This window comes from Schistocerca serialis, chromosome 4 (assembly GCF_023864345.2).
Source record: "Schistocerca serialis cubense isolate TAMUIC-IGC-003099 chromosome 4, iqSchSeri2.2, whole genome shotgun sequence".
NCBI lineage: Eukaryota > Metazoa > Arthropoda > Insecta > Orthoptera > Acrididae > Schistocerca > Schistocerca serialis.
Genome location: NC_064641.1, coordinates 777,644,907 through 777,662,883, shown reverse-complemented (window position 1 = coordinate 777,662,883; position 17,977 = coordinate 777,644,907). Strand labels below are relative to the sequence as shown.

General features: G+C 38.7%; 1 protein-coding gene across 1 annotated transcript in view; it reads right to left on the bottom strand.

The window, feature by feature from the left end:
* Nucleotides 1-1,029: 1,029 nt before the first annotated feature.
* LOC126474761 (uncharacterized) overlaps nt 1,030-17,977 on the bottom strand; it is a 197,167-nt gene continuing 180,219 nt past the window's right edge. Inside the window, exons 6-7 of the mRNA XM_050102237.1 lie at nt 5,141-5,354; nt 1,030-1,136 (exon numbers count right to left, since the gene is read on the bottom strand). Of these exons, the coding sequence (XP_049958194.1) occupies nt 1,030-1,136; nt 5,141-5,354 (321 nt within the window). The remainder of the gene's footprint in view (nt 1,137-5,140; nt 5,355-17,977) is intronic.

Here is a 17,977-nt window from a genome sequence, read left to right as displayed (position 1 = left end):
ATTTCTGATGAATATGCTTGACTGATGATGTATCACTACATACAACTTTAAAACAATATTTCTTTGAGACGCTGTCAAGTTACATTTTAGTAAAGTAGGATTTTGCATTGCATTCCTAAAATTTTTGGTGTGAACTCACATGCTTGCATGCATACCTGAATTGTAAAGAATGTACGGTTTGATATAAAAAAACAGATTTTCACTGTCCAAATTTACCTGGTAATTGAAGTGTGAGGAACTGTTTAAATAAAGGAAAGCTTAACTAAGCTGTCCTAACATGGCACAGAGAAATCAAAATTATTATCCATTAATGGCTGCTACACTACAGTCTGTTCACTTAGGTTGGCTATGACAATACTTTAGTAGCCTAATCTCCTCTATTCCACCAATTCAGAATTGGGAGTGAAGATGGCAAGAAAAAGTGCACACACTGTGTGAAGGATTTCAAGACACTTCACTAGAGCTATTATTCTCCTTGGCATCTACTAAGAATGGAAAAGTCATGAATGGACTGCACACACTTGGATGCACTAAAGTTATAGCTTTGCTCCAGTAAATGAGAGCTATTATTTAATTTTCCAGCCAAACAGATGTCATTTTAGTCCACTATACCTCTATCCTTATCACAGTTTTAGTAAGTGTGTGTACTCCTCCCTGGATAAAAAGTTCTTGATACAAAGTATAAAATTTGTAACTAACATTATTGATCTGCAGTTGAGGTCAGATACTGATCTTGATGTGGTGCGGTTATTTTCAGTTAACCTTGAACTGACATGCGTTGAACATTTGATCAGTCTCAGAAGGGTCAACAAAACCTTGAAATAACACTTTCTGACACATTCAGTGCTGGAAAAACTGTGGCCTATATCTGACATTCGACTAGCTCCAAGGTGCCATTTGAAGAAAGTATCTGACTGTTGTCTTTGTGGCAGTATATTGGAAAATTTACCAAGAAATATGCTCTGTCAACAATGAAAGTACAATCACAATTGAGTCACTATGAGTTTGATGCACTATTTTGCAGGGTAGTCACAGCTTTATGAAGGCATTTCCCTGAGGTTTCAAAGCTGAAATTTCAAATTTCTCTGACTTGTGGCTGTATGTGAGGAGGAATTTTATTTTAGTAGTTGTCATGCCTGAAAATGAAGTTTTCTTGTGTTCCTATGTCACTTATTAGTGATGATTCCAAGGTAACCTAGGGCTGAAAACAAGATACATACAGAACTGAAAATTATTTGTTGTTGAAGAAATAATGTTCAATTGTAATGCTATACAAAACAATTAGTAAAGATAAATTTAAATTGTTTTATTCTAAACTTAATTTTAAATGAGGAAACTCATATTAGATAAACAATCTACTTTATTTTTCATTCAGTGTTATTAAACTTAAAGTCAGTACAAATGATTTGCATGTCACAGTATTCATAATTCTCCAATAGTGAATAAGAAATTATATTTTAAAGTACTCATAACAATTATATATATAGCTACATGGATTGACAAAAATTCTATAATACACTCTCATTTAATAATTAAAAAAAAGAGTTAAGATAAAGCAGCCAAACTTTAACATTGAAAAGAAAAGGGGTAAAAGAATGATACAGTACTAAATGACACATAAAACAATGAAAACAACCAATTATTGACAAAATTATTTAATTGGATGGATAAAAAATTATTTACCAAGTGGCAGCAGAACACACACATAAAAGATGGTTGCAATTCCCAAGCTTTCAGAACCAGTGGCTCCTTCTTCAGGCAGAAGCATTGAAGGGGGAAGGAAGAAGGTTGAAGGAAAAGAACTGGAGAGGTAGATTTCAGGACAGTCACCCAGAACTGTGAGTTAGGGCAGACTTACCATACTGGAAGAGAAGGAAAGACTGGGTAATATGCAGACAGAGATTACTGCTTGAACTGTTTAAGCTCTCAGGTTTTCAAAACTTGTCTGATGCAGTCCTCAATAAGAAGTCTTTCCTTCTCATCCCGTACAGTAGGTGTCCCCTGACTCATGGTTCTGGGTGACTTTCCTGAAAGCTACCCCTTTTCCTAGACCTCTCCAGCCCTTTTCCTTCACCCCTCTTCTGTCGTCTTCAACCCTTCCGCTTGAAAAAGAAGCCACTGGCTCCAAAAGCTCGCCAATTACAACTGTCTTTCATGTGTGTGTTCTGCCACCACTTGGTGAGTAGATTTTTTATCTATTCAATTAAATAACACATACATAATATATAAAGCTTTTCTTTCTCTGATTTCTTTGTATTAGAGTTTCCACTGAACTGTGTTACTCAAAATTGAGACTTCTCACTATTTGTTTGTAATATATAGTGGCTGAAGAGGAATTGTTTTAATTTTCTTTTAAACTGTTTGGGACTCCATATACCTTACCTAATGCTAAATCTGAGCTTGCTGAATACTTATCTCCACTTTGAATCCTAGACAAAGTAACAATTATTTTGTGTGTCCTATAGTTTTTGTGTACCTCACAGTTCAGCTGAAACTAATTTTATTGTCAGCAACAACAACTATTAAGGAGTAAATATATTGGGAAATGAGGAAAAACTCCAAGGCCCTTAGCTTTTGCAAGATACATGGTTATCCACTTTACAAACTATTCTTACTGCTCACTTCTGTCAAATAAACACATTATACATTTTCAATGTATAGCCTAAGAAGTTAATTCTACACACACACACACACACACACACACACACACACACACACACACACACACACACACACACACAAGGTAGTCCCATTCCTGATGTCCAGGCGGAGCTTCTAGGAATCCTCAGAACCTTAGGCCCCCTACGAAACCTTTCACCTGACTCCATCAACCTCCTGACCCCACCGACACCCCACACCCCTACCTTCTACCTTCTTCCTAAAATTCACAAACCCAGTCATCCCAGCCGCCCCACTGTAGCTGGTTACCAAGCCCCCACAGAACGTTTCTCTGCATACGTAGATCAACACCTTCAACCCATTACATGCAGTCTCCCATCCTTCATCAAAGACACTAACCACTTTCTCAAATGCCTGGAATCCTTACCCAATCTGTTACCCCCGGAAACCATCCTTGTAACCATTAATGCCACTTCCTTATACACAAATATTCTGCACGTCCAGGGCCTCACTGCGATGGAGCACATCCTTTCACGCCGATCACCTGCCACCCTACCTAAAACCTCTTTCCTCATTACCTTAGCCAGCTTCATCCTGACCCACAACTTCTTCACTTTTGAAGGCCACACATACCAACAATTAAAGGGAACAGCCATGGTTACCACGATGGCCCCCTCGTACGCCAACCTATTCATGGGTCACTTAGAGGAAGCCTTCTTGGTTACCCAGGCCTGCCAACCCAAAGTTTGGTACAGATTTATTGATGACATCTTCATGATCTGGACTCACAGTGAAGAAGAACTCCAGGATTTCCTCTCCAACCTCAACTCCTTCGGTTCCATCAGATTCACCTGGTCCTACTCTAAATCCCATGCCACTTTCCTTGACGTTGACCTCCATCTGTCCAATGGCTAGCTTCACACGTCCATCCACATCAAACCCACCAACAAGCAACAGTACCTCCATTATGACAGCTGCCACCCATTCCACATCAAACGGTCCCTTCCCTACAGCCTAGGTCTTCGTGGCAAACGAATCTGCTCCAGTCCAGAATCCCTGAACCATTACACCAACAACCCGAAAACAGCTTTCGCATCCCACAACTACCCTTCCGACCTGGTACAGAAGCAAATAACCAGAGCCTCTTCCTCATCCCCTCAAACCCAGAACCTCCCACAGAAGAACCACAAAAGTGCCCCACATGTGACAGGATACTTTCTGGGACTGGATCAGACTCTGAAAGTGGCTCTCCAGCAGGGATACGACTTCCTCAAATCCTGCCCTGAAATGAGATCCATCCTTCATGAAATCCTCCCCACTCCACCAAGAGTGTCTTTCCGTCATACACCTAACCTTCGTAACCTCTTAGTTCATCCCTATGAAATCCCCAAACCACCTTCCCTACCCTCCGGCTCCTACCCTTTTAACCGCCCCCGGTGTAAAACCTGTCCCATGCACCCTCCCACCACCACCTACTCCAGTCCTGTAACCCGGAAGGTGAACACGATCAGAGGCAGAGCCACGTGTGAAAGCACCCACGTGATTTACCAACTGACCTGCCTACACTGTGACGCATTCTATGTGGGAATGACCAGCAACAAACTGTCCATTCGCATGAATGGACACAGGCAGACAGTGTTTGTTGGTAATGAGGATCACCCTGTGGCTAAACATGCCTTGGTGCACGGCCAGCACATCTTGGCACAGTGTTACACCGTCCGGGTTATCCGGATACTTCCCACTAACACCAACCTGTCAGAACCCCGGAGATGGGAACTTGCCCTTCAGTATATCCTCTCTTCTTGTTACCCACCAGGCCTCAACCTCCACTAATTTCAAGTTGCCGCCACTCATACCTCACCTGTCATTCAACAACATCTTTGCATCTGTACTTCCACCTCGACTGACATCTCTGCCCAAACTCTTTGCCTTTACAAATGTCTGCTTGTGTCTGTGTATGTGCTGATGGATGTGTGTGTGTGTCCGCAAGTATATACCTGTCCTTTTTCCCCCCTAAGGTAAGTCTTTCCGCTCCCGGGATTGGAATGACTCCTTACCCTCTCCCTTAAAGCCCACATCATTTCGTCTTTCCTTCTCGTTCCCTCTTTCCTGACGATGCAACCGTTGGTTGCGAAAGCTTGAATTTTGTGTGCTTGTTTGTGTGTCTATCGACATGCCAGCGCTTTTGTTTGGTAAGTCACATCATCTTCGTTTTTAGATATATTTTTCCCACATGGAATGTTTCCCTCTGAGACTTACCAAACATAAGCGCTGGCAGGTCGATAGACACACAAACAAACACAAACACACACACAAACAAACACAAACATACACACAAAATTCAAGCTTTCGCAAGCTTTCTGTGTGTGTTATTTAGCACTTTATGTTCCTTTTTCCCCCTGTTCTTTTCAATGCTCTAAAATGAAATACATTTTTTAAAAAAAAGTACCAATAAATGCTATACAAACAGCATTCATACTGTCCAAGTCATATCTATATGAAGAAAATTTGGAAACCATACCTTTTGGAGATGACGAATTTTCTTTTTCTACAGTAACAAAAGATGTCATAAGTTTTTGATCATGGCTAGATGTGATGATGAGCATGCATTCCCAAGATCCATAATCCACATCTTCAGGTTTAAAAATAATTATACCACACTCATTATTCTTTATACCATCTCCAAAATAAACATATTTGTTATTTCCAACCCCTTCTGTCATTCTGTAGCCAGCCTGTAAAATAACAAGAAAAAGGGCAAATTAATAATATAAAGAGACTGATACCAGATTTGTTTTGAACTATTTGATACAGTTTCAGATTCGTAGTTCACAATACATTTTTACTGATTAATCATTTGATAGATCTAGATCATTGTTGCCACAACAGTGTTTAATTCAAGAATAATATATTCAATTTTAATGTTTTTTACATAGATAGATATAACATTTAGTAATTAAGGTCCAAAAACTTATTCTTCAGCTTTTGCAATAAATACACAATATCAGGAAGAAATAAGTCATAACTGAGTTCATTACCATTGGCTTTTCTTTTATAACTTCTATTAATAACAATTGAGAAGTTCAAAATTGGTGAAGACAAACAAAATTCTATTTGAAAGGCTAAAAATGACAATTTATTGTTCATTGTCTTGTATTAACTTTGCTGATTGCAGTCAAACAGGAAACTTCAATAAAAATAATTCATGAAAAGTAATAGTCTTGAAAAAGAATGTAAAAATTTAGAACATCTCAATTCTTCCATTTTAAATGAATTTTAATTCACGAAAATAAAACTGTACTCTTGCTACATTTAAATTGTTGCTCCAAATCATAGTAACTGATCAGTCAGAACATTATGATCACCTACCTAATAGCCGGTATGTCCATCTTTGGTGCAGAAAATGGTGGTGATGCATTATGGCATGGAAGCAATGATGTCTTGGTAGTTTTCCGGAGGGAGTTGGCACTATATCTGCACACACAAGTTACCTAATTCCCATACATTCTGGGGAGGGAGGCAATGAGTTCTGATGTCACATTCAATCACACCGCACATGTGTTCGATTGGGTACAGATCTGGTGAGTTGGCGGGCCAACATGTCAAGTGGAAGTCGCCACTGTGTTCCCTGAATCACTCTATCACTCTCCTGGCCTTGTGACATGGTGCATTATCTTGTTGAAAAATGCCACTGCCCTCAGGAAACATGACCATCAAGAAGGGATATACATGGTCTGCAACCAGTGTACAGTGCTTCTCGGCCATTATGGCGCCTTGCACGAGTTCCACTGTATCCATGGCTGCCTATGTGAATGTATTCCAGAGTTTAATGGAGCCACTGCCAGCTTGTCTCCATCCCATAGAGCAGATGCCAAGGAACTGTCCTCCAGGAAGATAATAGGTTCGTGTCCTCCTACCAGCATAACAGAGAAGGTATTGGGATTCATCACAACATGCATTGCACTGCTACTGTGCTAGTGTCCAGTGCCAGTGGTCATGTGTCCATTTCAGTCATAGTTGCCAATGTCGTGTTAACACTGGCACGTGCATGGGTTATTGGCTGCAAAGGCCCATCGTTTCAAGTGGATGGTGCACTGTGTGTGCAGACACACTTGTACTCTGATGCTAGTTTCATCAAACTTCACTGCCTATCCTGTTTTAGCAGTCTGCTGAGCCTTTGACATTCAACATCTGTAATGTGGGTGATGTCTGGATAGGGTTTCACCATGTGTTGAAGAGACTCACAATGGCACTCCTCAAACACCCAAAAAGTCATGAGTATCTGAAATGCTCATGCCAAGTCTCTGGGCCATCAAAATTTGTCCTTGGTTGAACTCAGATAGATTGCGTGGCTTTCCCACTTTACACAGGGACAGCACACTTACTGATACTACATGAACCATACATATGTTTGACTAGCAGTCATTCCCCGCCAGGTGATGCTGCTGTTTCCTGGATGCATTTATATCAATAGTCAGTCAGTGGTCATAATGTTCTGGTTGATCAGTGTATATTCACTATAAATTTGTTTTGTTTATAAAATAATCTGTAATTCTAGAAGACTGTTTTTATAGAAAATTCTGGCACCAAAACTGTAGCAATTTAAGTGTGGATGAGATGGAAATTGTTACACAGTTATCTCAGTTTTTTCACAGCATTCAAAAATGTTAGTTGTACATTGATTGTTTCGAACACAGTATATCATTCTGAGGTCTTTTGTTACACAATGTCATAATGAGGAAGAAGTATTTTGTCATGCGTCATCTTTTGAAAAAGAAGTATTACTGGTCTGTAAAGTTTAGAAGATGTCACCAAATGCAGAAATAATAAATGAAATATTCAGAAAACAATGTATTAATTAACACACATAAGGACATGGGAATCCCTAGACCGAAACAACAACGGGCCTATAAATAAACTTCAAGTGGCCATCACTGCAGATAAGTACCAGACCTTACATCACTATAGCACACACTTTCTAATTTATCTCTTCACGTGCTAAAATATCTGCAACTAATGATAAAGAACATCATCAGTTTTGAAAGTGTATCACATTTGGAATTTTGAGATGTTATAAGCCTGGTAAGTAATACATTAATGTTTGAAAGCAGGCGTAATACATGTAAAATACAGTTATATGAAAATCACTGCTTTATAATGAATAGACTGTCCTATGGTAATGGAAAGATCTAGTAGAATGTAAATAATTTACGAGTGAAGATAACAACTCACTAAATAGTAGAGGCTTGCACACAAACACACACACACAAATAAACAAACAAACTTGTGTATTCTGTTATTTGAAAAGTGGAAGGTCAATCTTCCACAGTCTTCACCTCTCATAAATGTATTCCTCGTTTATAATTATTCCTCATTTTTAATTATTATTAATATAACAATAACATAAATTCCAGGATTTAACCACTATAAATCGATAATATCAGGTACGAAAACTTTGTGATAATTTTAACATCAACAAGAATACATGTGATAGAAATTAACATTATAACACAAGTTAGCTACTCAGCAGTATACAATTGCTTGGAAATACAGCACTTTGACTGTGTCTTTGAGAATTATGTACGGCATGAACATGTCACATGTTACAATCTGTGTGTGTCTGTATGATGCCTTGAAATCAATGAGAGAGTAAATTTTTTCCTTGGGAATATATGTCTGAACAGTTTTAATATGAGCTGAAATCTAACTGCTTCAGTCACATTATAATGTGGTATGCAATAAAAATAATTAGTATAGCACCCTACACACACATATTTTTTGATTTATATTATCTATTTTCAGGAGTTTTGGCATTGTCATATATTTTTGAGTAGATAATCAACAATTTTTGTTGCTTATTAGATGATTTTTGCTTCCTCTGTATTTAGATTGTTTAATTGGCAAAGTTAATAATGTCAGATAAGAATATAATAGTATGGGTCACTTCATTGTTCATGTAATATAAAGATGCAATTTTTAAAGTTCGATGTTTTAGTAAAAAGTAATATCCTGATTCTGAATTTACCTTGATATTAAATTACCATATTAATGTATGAAAATATTAAAGCCTTAGAAAATTTAAAAATTATAGTCAAAGGAGAAAAAACTTACATTTATGTTAGTAAAAAGAAATGCTCATAAAATGTATCTTATAAACATATCTGTGTTTAATTAAATCAAATGTAACTGACATTTTAATAAAGAAATGAAAAGTACCTATTATTTAGAAATGAAAAGTACCTATTATTTAGACCCCCCCATGAACCATGGACCTTGCCGTTGGTGGGGAGGCTTGCGTGCCTCAGCGATACAGATGGCCATACCGTAGGTGCAACCACAACGGAGGGGTATCTGTTGAGAGGCCAGACAAACATGTGGTTCCTGAAGAGGGGCAGCAGCCTTTTCAGTAGTTGCAGGGGCAACAGTCTGGATGATTGACTGATCTGGCCTTGTAACATTAACCAAAACGGCCTTGCTGTGCTGGTACTGCGAACGGCTGAAAGCAAGGGGAAACTACAGCCGTAATTTTTCCCGAGGACATGCAGCTTTACTGTATGATTAAATGATGATGGCGTCCTCTTGGGTAAAATATTCCGGAGCTAAAATAGTCCCCCATTTGGATCTCCGGGCGGGGACTACTCAAGAGGACGTCGTTATCAGGAGAAAGAAAACTGGCATTCTACGGATCGGAGCGTGGAATGTCAGATCCCTTAATCGGGCAGGTAGGTTAGAAAACTTAAAAAGGGAAATGGATAGGTTAAAGTTAGATATAGTGGCAATTAGTGAAGTTCGGTGGCAGGAGCAACAAGACTTTTGGTCAGGTGATTACAGGGTTATAAATACAAAATCAAATAGGGGTAATGCAGGAGTAGGTTTAATAATGAATAAAAAAATAGGAGTGCAGGTTAGCTACTACAAACAGCATAGTGAAGGCATTATTGTGGCCAAGATAGACACAAAGCTCATGCCTACTACAGTAGTACAAGTTTATATGCCAACTAGCTCTGCAGATGACGAAGAAATTGATGAAATGTATGACGAGATAAAAGAAATTATTCAGGTAGTGAAGGGAGACGAAAATTTAATAGTCATGGGTGACTGGAATTCGTCAGTAGGAAAAGGGAGAGAAGGAAACATAGTAGGTGAATATGGATTGGGGGGAAGAAATGAAAGAGGAAGCCACCTTGTTGAATTTTGCACAGAGCATAACTTAATCATAGCTAACACTTGGTTCAAGAATCATGAAAGAAGGTTGTATACCTGGAAGAATCCTGGAGATACTAAAATGTATCAGATAGATTATATAATGGTAAGATAGAGATTTAGGAACCAAGTTTTAAATTGTAAGACATTTCCAGGGGCAGATGTGGATTCTGACCACAATCTATTGGTTATGAACTGCAGATTGAAACTGAAGAAACTGCAAAAAGGTGGGAATTTAAGGAGATGGGACCTGGATAAACTGAAAGAACCAGAGGTTGTAGAGAGTTTCAGGGAGAGCATAAGGGAACAATTGACAGGAATGGGGGAAAGAAATACAGTAGAAGAAGAATGGGTAGCTCTGAGGGATGAAGTAGTGAAGGCAGCAGACGATCAAGTAGGTAAAAAGGCGAGGGCTAATAGAAATCCTTGGGTAACAGAAGAAATATTGAATTTAATTGATGAAAGAAGAAAATATAAAAATGCAGTAAATGAAGCAGGCAAAAAGGAATGCAAACGTCTCAAAAATTAGATCGACAGGAAGTGCAAAAGGGCTAAGCAGGGATGGCTAGAGGACAAATGTAAGGATGTAGAGGCTTGTCTCACTAGGGGTATGATAGATACTGCCTACAGGAAAATTAAAGAGACCTTTGGAGAGAAGAGGACCACTTGTATGAATATCAAGAGCTCAGATGGCAACCCAGTTCTAAGCAAAGAAGGGAAGGCAGAAAGGTGGAAGGAGTATATAGAGGGTTTATACAAGGGCGATTTACTTGAGGTCAATATTATGGAAATGGAAGAGGATGTAGATGAAGATGAAATGGGAGATAAGATACTGCGTGAAGAGTTTGACAGAGCACTGAAAGACCTGAGTCGAAACAAGGCCCCGGGAGTAGACAACATTCCATTAGAACTACTGATGGCCTTGGGAGAGCCAGTCATGACAAAACTCTACCATCTGGTGAGCAAGATGTATGAGACAGGCGAAATACCCACAGACTTCAAGAAGAATATAATAATTCCAATCCCAAAGAAAGCAGGTGTTGACAGATGTGAAAATTACTGAACTATCAGTTTAATAAGTCACAGCTGCAAAATACTAATGCGAATTCTTTACAGACAAATGGAAAAACTGGTAGAAGCGGACCTCGGGGAAGATCTGTTTGGATTCCGTAGAAATGTTGGAACACGTGAGGCAATACTAACCTTACGACTTATCTTAGAAGAAAGATTAAGAAAAGGCAAACCTATGTTTCTAGCATTTGTAGACTTAGAGAAAGCTTTTGACAACATTAACTGGAATACTCTCTTTCAAATTATGAAGGTGGCAGGGGTAAAATACAGGGACCGAAAGGCTATTTACAATTTGTACAGAAACCAGATGGCAGTTATAAGAGTAGAGGGGCATGAAAGGGAAGCAGTGGTTGGGAAAGGAGTGAGACAGAGTTGTAGCCTCTCCCCGATGTTATTCAATCTGTATATTGAGCAAGCAGTAAAGGAAACAAAAGAAAAATTCGGAGTAGGTATTAAAATTCATGGAGAAGAAGTAAAAACTTTGAGGTTCACCGATGACATTGTAATTCTGTCAGAGACAGCAAAGGACTTGGAAGAGCAGTTGAACGGAATGGACAGTGTCTTGAAAGGAGGATATAAGATGAACATCAACAAAAGCAAAACGAGGATAATGGAATGTAGTCAAATTAAATCGGGTGATGCTGAGGGGATTAGATTAGGAAATGAGACACTTAAAGTAGTAAAGGAGTTTTGCTATTTAGGGAGTAAAATAACTGATGATGGTCGAAGTAGAGAGGATATAAAATGTAGACTGGCAATGGCAAGGAAATCGTTTCTGAAGAAGAGAAATTTGTTAACATCGAGTATAGGTTTAAGTGTCAGGAAGTCGTTTCTGAAAGTATTTGTATGGAGTGTAGCCATGTATGGAAGTGAAACATGGGCGATAACCAGTTTGGACAAGAAGAGAATAGAAGCTTTCGAAATGTGGTGCTACAGAAGAATGCTGAAGATAAGGTGGGTAGATCACGTAACTAATGAGGAGGTATTGAATAGGATTGGGGAGAAGAGAAGTTTGTGGCACAACTTGACTAGAAGAAGGGATCGGTTGGTAGGACATGTTTTGAGGCATCAAGGGATCACAAATTTAGCATTGGAGGGCAGTGTGGAGGGTAAAAATCGTAGAGGGAGACCAAGAGATCAATACACTAAGCAGATTCAGAAGGATGTAGGTTGCAGTAGGTACTGGGAGATGAAGAAGCTTGTACAGGATAGAGTAGCATGGAGAGCTGCATCAAACCAGTCTCAGGACTGAAGACCACAACAACAACAACATATTATTTAGAAACCATAAATATGTCAGTGGCAGTGACCATGATGTCTTTGGATTTTTGTTGTTTATAAGGTGGGGACTGTATGTTAAAGTATAAATTGTATGAAACAATATTTTGTTTCTTCAACCTTGGAGCAATTCAGTTGGCTACCAGAGAAAGTATTTCAGTTTCTTTCTTAGGATTACTGCCTCCATTACTGGGGTTGTGCACAGCTTTTGTTCTATGAAAAACCACTATGCTGTATTAATTATATCTAAAATTATTATTCTGTATATGTTTTGATAGAGTAGCAATGTTAAAGCACCCACAAAATATCAGTAGTGTTTGCTGGAAGAATGTGAAGAGCAAGTTGCCAACCAACCATATTCTAAACACATTTCATTGACAAGTCGGGTGAATGTGGAGGCTAGCAAAGCAGTTGTATCCATCATCCTTTGCAGAAGGTTTGTGTGCTCTTTAACATATGCAGCACTGTCCTGCTGAAACAGAGTATCCTCAAGAAGAAATATGGTGTCAGGCTCAAGAACTTCCATGGTGTGAACATCGAGATCACATGTTAAATCCATCTTCAGAGTTCAGATTGTTCGAGTCAATCTTTCTGGATGCTGCAATGTTTGCATGCACTAACATAAGTGAAACACCTGCTAAACCCACTGGACAACACAGGTGATTAGGATTGCAGAAAAGGCCAAATAAGGTTGGGGTCAGTTTCACCTTAAAATTGCAATTTATTGTAATTTAATAACACATTTACAACCAAAGTGGCACATAGCCAAACTTTTACAACTTCGAGTTTCAACTCCAAATCTTTCACAGATGAAGGCCTTCAAACAAGAAATCTTAAAAATCAACAAGGTAAATTTCAAGTGAGTGAAAACAGGCAGTTACAATTACAAATAATAAAATTAAAATATTTATATGTCAGCTAGGCTGAAAGCCTCAAGGCAAGGGTGGATGGACAAACATGAGGTATATGACTTGTGACAATTTGTCACATATATGTGCAGTGTGTCCTTGCCAAGTGAATTTACTACCCACCATGAACCCCAGAAGTTTCTCAGTTCTGCACTTTTAGGTATCCTTTGTCACTAGGCTACACACCAATTTTTGAGTTTTTTCTTCATTTATTTTCATTTTGTTTATAGCAAACCATTCCTTTGTAGCATTAAATAAAGCATCTACTACTTCTTGAGCCTTGCTGGCATCAATGCCTTTTTAGCACGGAGTTGTGTCATCCGTGAACTGCAAGTAATGTCCATGAGAGCTTAAATCATATACAAATACTAGAAACAGGGGGGGGGGGGGGGGGGGGGGGGGCATTACTGATCCCTGTGGCACACCATATTCCAACTTCTGGTCGCATAATAATACTCCATGGACTAATACAATCTGCCTTCTATTTTCCAAATAAGATCTGAGGGTTGCCAGAACAGTGCCTCCAACTCCATACTTACTGAGTTTGTTAAGAAGTGCTTTATGAGGAATACAGTCAAATGGCTTACTAAGATTGCAAAGTGCCAGTGCTACAGATTCTTTGTTCTCAAAACAATGACTTATCCTAGTAACCAGATCTAGTGCTGCAGTAGTCGTAGAGTTGCCTTTCCAGAAATCATGCTGTGCATCTGTGTTAATTTCAAAGTAATTTGATACTTGGTATTTCATTACAGTTTCAATGACTTTAATAAGGACTGGAATGTTTGAGATTGGTCTGAAGCTTGTTACCATTGCTGTCACTCTTTCTGAAAATGGGTATTGTCTGTGCAAGTTTCAGAAAGTCTGGAAGTACACCATCAGTAAAACATTCATTAATTTACCATGGTTAATGTGTCAGCAATTTCACAGGGAGTTTTTTATATGTAAATGGATAGGTGTGGGTTGTTGAAAGATGCTTTTAGTAGACTGTGGTGTTATGCTCTATAAAAAAAAAGTGATAAAACAGCACCGGCTGTATATATATATATATATCCTGACCGTCAGAAGGTTTATAAGGTTTTATAATCTTTATTATATCATTTTTTTGTAATTCCCTTCAATTCATCATGGTACATCTTTCGTCATTTATTACAGCAGCTGCAAGCTCTATATTGAGGTCTGGGATTGTACTTACAGTGTTTTCCACAATGTCAATAAACCAACTACTAAAGTCTTCTGGACTACAAGAGCTTAAGAGGGAGGCAGTTTTCTTCCTGTGTTCATTGATCAGGTCCCAGGCTGCCTTGCATGAGACGCGAGCTCTTTCAATGAGGTTACCGTTGTTTTTCTTTCTGGTTTCTTCTACATCCTTTCTATAATGCCTTTTTGCTTGTGAATATCTGCTTTAGGACACTTTCCTTGTACTGGGATGTATTGCTGTTTTGTAGTGTTCGTGTAATAGCAGTATGATGCATTTAAATTTTTTCAATTAATCAGTATACCATGTTTTTTTCTTTCACACTGTGGCCATGTTTTGACATGCTCACAGGACATTTTTTGGTCTTCTGTGGATAGATATAGTCAAATTTGGCTTTGATGATCTGGAAAAGCTCTTTAAATGCATCAGTCACTGCCATTTCCTGCAATTCAACTGCCACTTTACTGCAGATACTGCTGTCTGGAAAGCATTTTAGGTTTCCTTATTTATGACTCTCTTTGTGAATACATAATTAGAATGGCATAACAGTTGGTTGATTTTTACCTCTTTTTGTATATAGTCCCATAACTAATTTATTGTGATCAGTGCTAGGTTAGGGGAATAGGAAGGCTGAAAAATTACAGTGGCATTGTGTTTGGTCAAAATATCTGAATTAATTGAGAACAATGAGCAGATGATTTATCATGGTGGAGGTGCCAACTGCCCACTGCCTTCAAGTCTGACCATTTGCATGTCACTGCTTAATGAATGGGATGGAAGACCTTTGGTAATATTCCTTATTGACAGTAGCACCTTCTGGGGTACAGTCATCACTTTTTTGTGCCCTGGGGATGATGGGTGCTTCCATTGTGATGACTGGAACTTTATTTCTGGGTCATACCCATAAACCCAGGACTCATCATCAGTGTTCATGATGCTTAGATAATTGGGATTACTGTTCACAGTATCCACCATGTCCTGTGCCATCTCCTGATGAAGTTGCTTCTGCTCAGTTGCAAGCAATTTTGGGACAAATTTTTCTGAGACCCTGGTGAGGTCCAAATGTTCCATTAAATGGAATTACTGGATCCAATAGTAATTAGAACCTCATCTGCATGTTATTTGATCATGATTTGTCTATCTTGCATTGGCAAAGTCCTTACATGATCAATAACAGCCTTGTTTACAGATGTTTAGAGCCTATCTGAATGTGTTTCACTCTTCACTGATTGGCAGCCATCTTTGAAGTGGTTGTACCACTCCTTTACCTGTATGGTACCCATTGCTTTATCCCCAAACAGTTGTCAGATCTTGCAGATTATTTCAACTTTAGAATCACAAGCTTAATATATACTCCTAGCCGGTGCTGTTTTATCACTCTTTTTATAGAGCATAACACCACAGTCTACTAAAAGCATCTTTCAACAACCCACACCTATCCATTTACATATAAAAAATTAATAATTTTGGACTTTTATAATATTTTGAGATATTAATTCATAACTCACTCTTATTATATTACAAATTATGCTGGAATAACGGAAAAGAAATTATGCTGGGTCCAATTATGAAAGGACTAAGTAGCTCTACGCCATGACAACTTATACGAGTTTCTTTGGACCAATTATTATTCCTCTATCAAAACAAAAAGTGAGCTGATGAGTATTAACTAATTCTTAATTGTATATCTTCCTTGGCAGCTGAGTGAGCAAATCAACTCTTGGAAATACCTTTGTCCCAACCACTCACTCTGTGTTACATCCATCCATTTTCTAAATGTGCAACATATGACATTACCAACATAATTATGACTATGCAAATACAGAGGCCTAATGCTGATGATATAGTTAGTGACAGGTCAAAAATAGTTTATCAACCATATATGGATAAGGTCCTGACCTCTAAGCTGAATGGTCACCTTCTTCCCTCAAAACACATCAGTGTTTCTAACAGAGGCAGGAGCAATTATGCAAACTCTTCAGGTTGTCAGGTCATCTGGACTGGACAGGGTCTTATTTACTATATAGATGATCGAAGGTATTGTCAACTCTCAATATCCCAGTCATACAGATGGAAAACAACATTCAACATATGAACAAAATGCAGAAGGTAGTTGAGCTACAGCAGCGTGGAACTTGACTGACCTTTTTTCTGAGAACCGGCTGATCAAGGCAATGAACAATATACATACATGGATCTTTTCGCAAATCTCCCAGTGCATAATGAACTTTTTTTTTAATTGCCCCTAATTCCCAAAGGCTATAATATCACTGAATTTAAAATGAGGAGATGTAATGCATAGAAAGAAGAGTGGGAAGAAATATGACAGCACCAAGCTCACATCATTATAATTTGCAACCAGTTCTCTCCCAAAGATCATGGAAATTTCTCAAGTTACCTCCATGGAATGCACATCACAGACTCCCCAGTTTGTTCATGTGAATCAACATAAGAAACTTATTTAAACCAAATATTTTTTCAGTCTCAGTGGCATCTTAGTCAACAGGTCAGTATATGCAACACATTCCAACAAAGTCAGGAGGTGGGAGCTACTGCCAGCCAATTGCATCTCTTTCTTGAACATCAAGCACTCACTGTAACATCTGTTTGGTAAGTATATGTGGAGCCTTGTCAAGTGGAGCTTGTTGCATTCACATAATAGTGCCCTGAGTCTCTGCAAATTGCTGACCACAAAGATATTTAGTCAGGCAAGCAAGCCATAAGCAAGTTTCCCCTCTAGAATAACCACTATCCAAACATCAAAATAAATAAAAATTTACATAATTACCATAGGAAAGACAGATTGCTACTTACTGTAAAGAAGACACATCAAGTTGCAGACAGGCACAATTAAACGATACTCACATATAACTTTCAGCCGTAAAACAATCAATAATGTTTTGAAATATTTGGAAACACTGTATTTTCTTGTATTATCTTTATATTTTAGTATAGATAATACCTAGCAAAGAGCAGATGCAGACTAAGACATAAATTCTGTCTTCAAAGGTTTCTGAAAGGTGATCAGCATTGCACTACATCTTTGATTAATAAATGAAATATGATCAATGGAATATCTTAACAGATATGCAGTTAGTTTGATGAATTTGGGAATAGTGGAATCCAGTCTACACTTAGATTTACTACAGCCTACAATCTCTCTTCACCTATTGCACTGCATGGGCCTGCATGCACGTGTGTGTGTGTGTGTGTGTGTGTGTGTGTGTGTGTGTGTGTGTGTGTGTGTGTGTGTGTGTGTGTGTCACTTCCTCATTTTTGTTATTTGGGGAAAAAATCATGATGTTGTTTTGTGTGCTTCTTATGTAACACCTGGCTCCTCCTCCTGTTTGTTCACCTCACTCACCCACCTCTATCTGTATATCTCCTCCCCACCTCTATCTGTATATCTCCTCCTTCCCACTCTCTTTGTCTTCATCTCCTCCTCCCTCTCTCTTTGTCCACTTCCTTCACACACACACACACACACACACACACACACACACACACACACACACACACACACACACACACACACACACACACACACCATATCTTCCTCCTCCCTCCCCTCTCTAACCACGTCCTCCTCCCCATCTCTTTTTCCACCTCCGCCTCTTCCTCTTCCTTTTCCACCTGCCCACCACTTCCCTACACCTTCCACTTACGTCATAAACCTCCCCCTCTTCCCCTTACTATATCCATT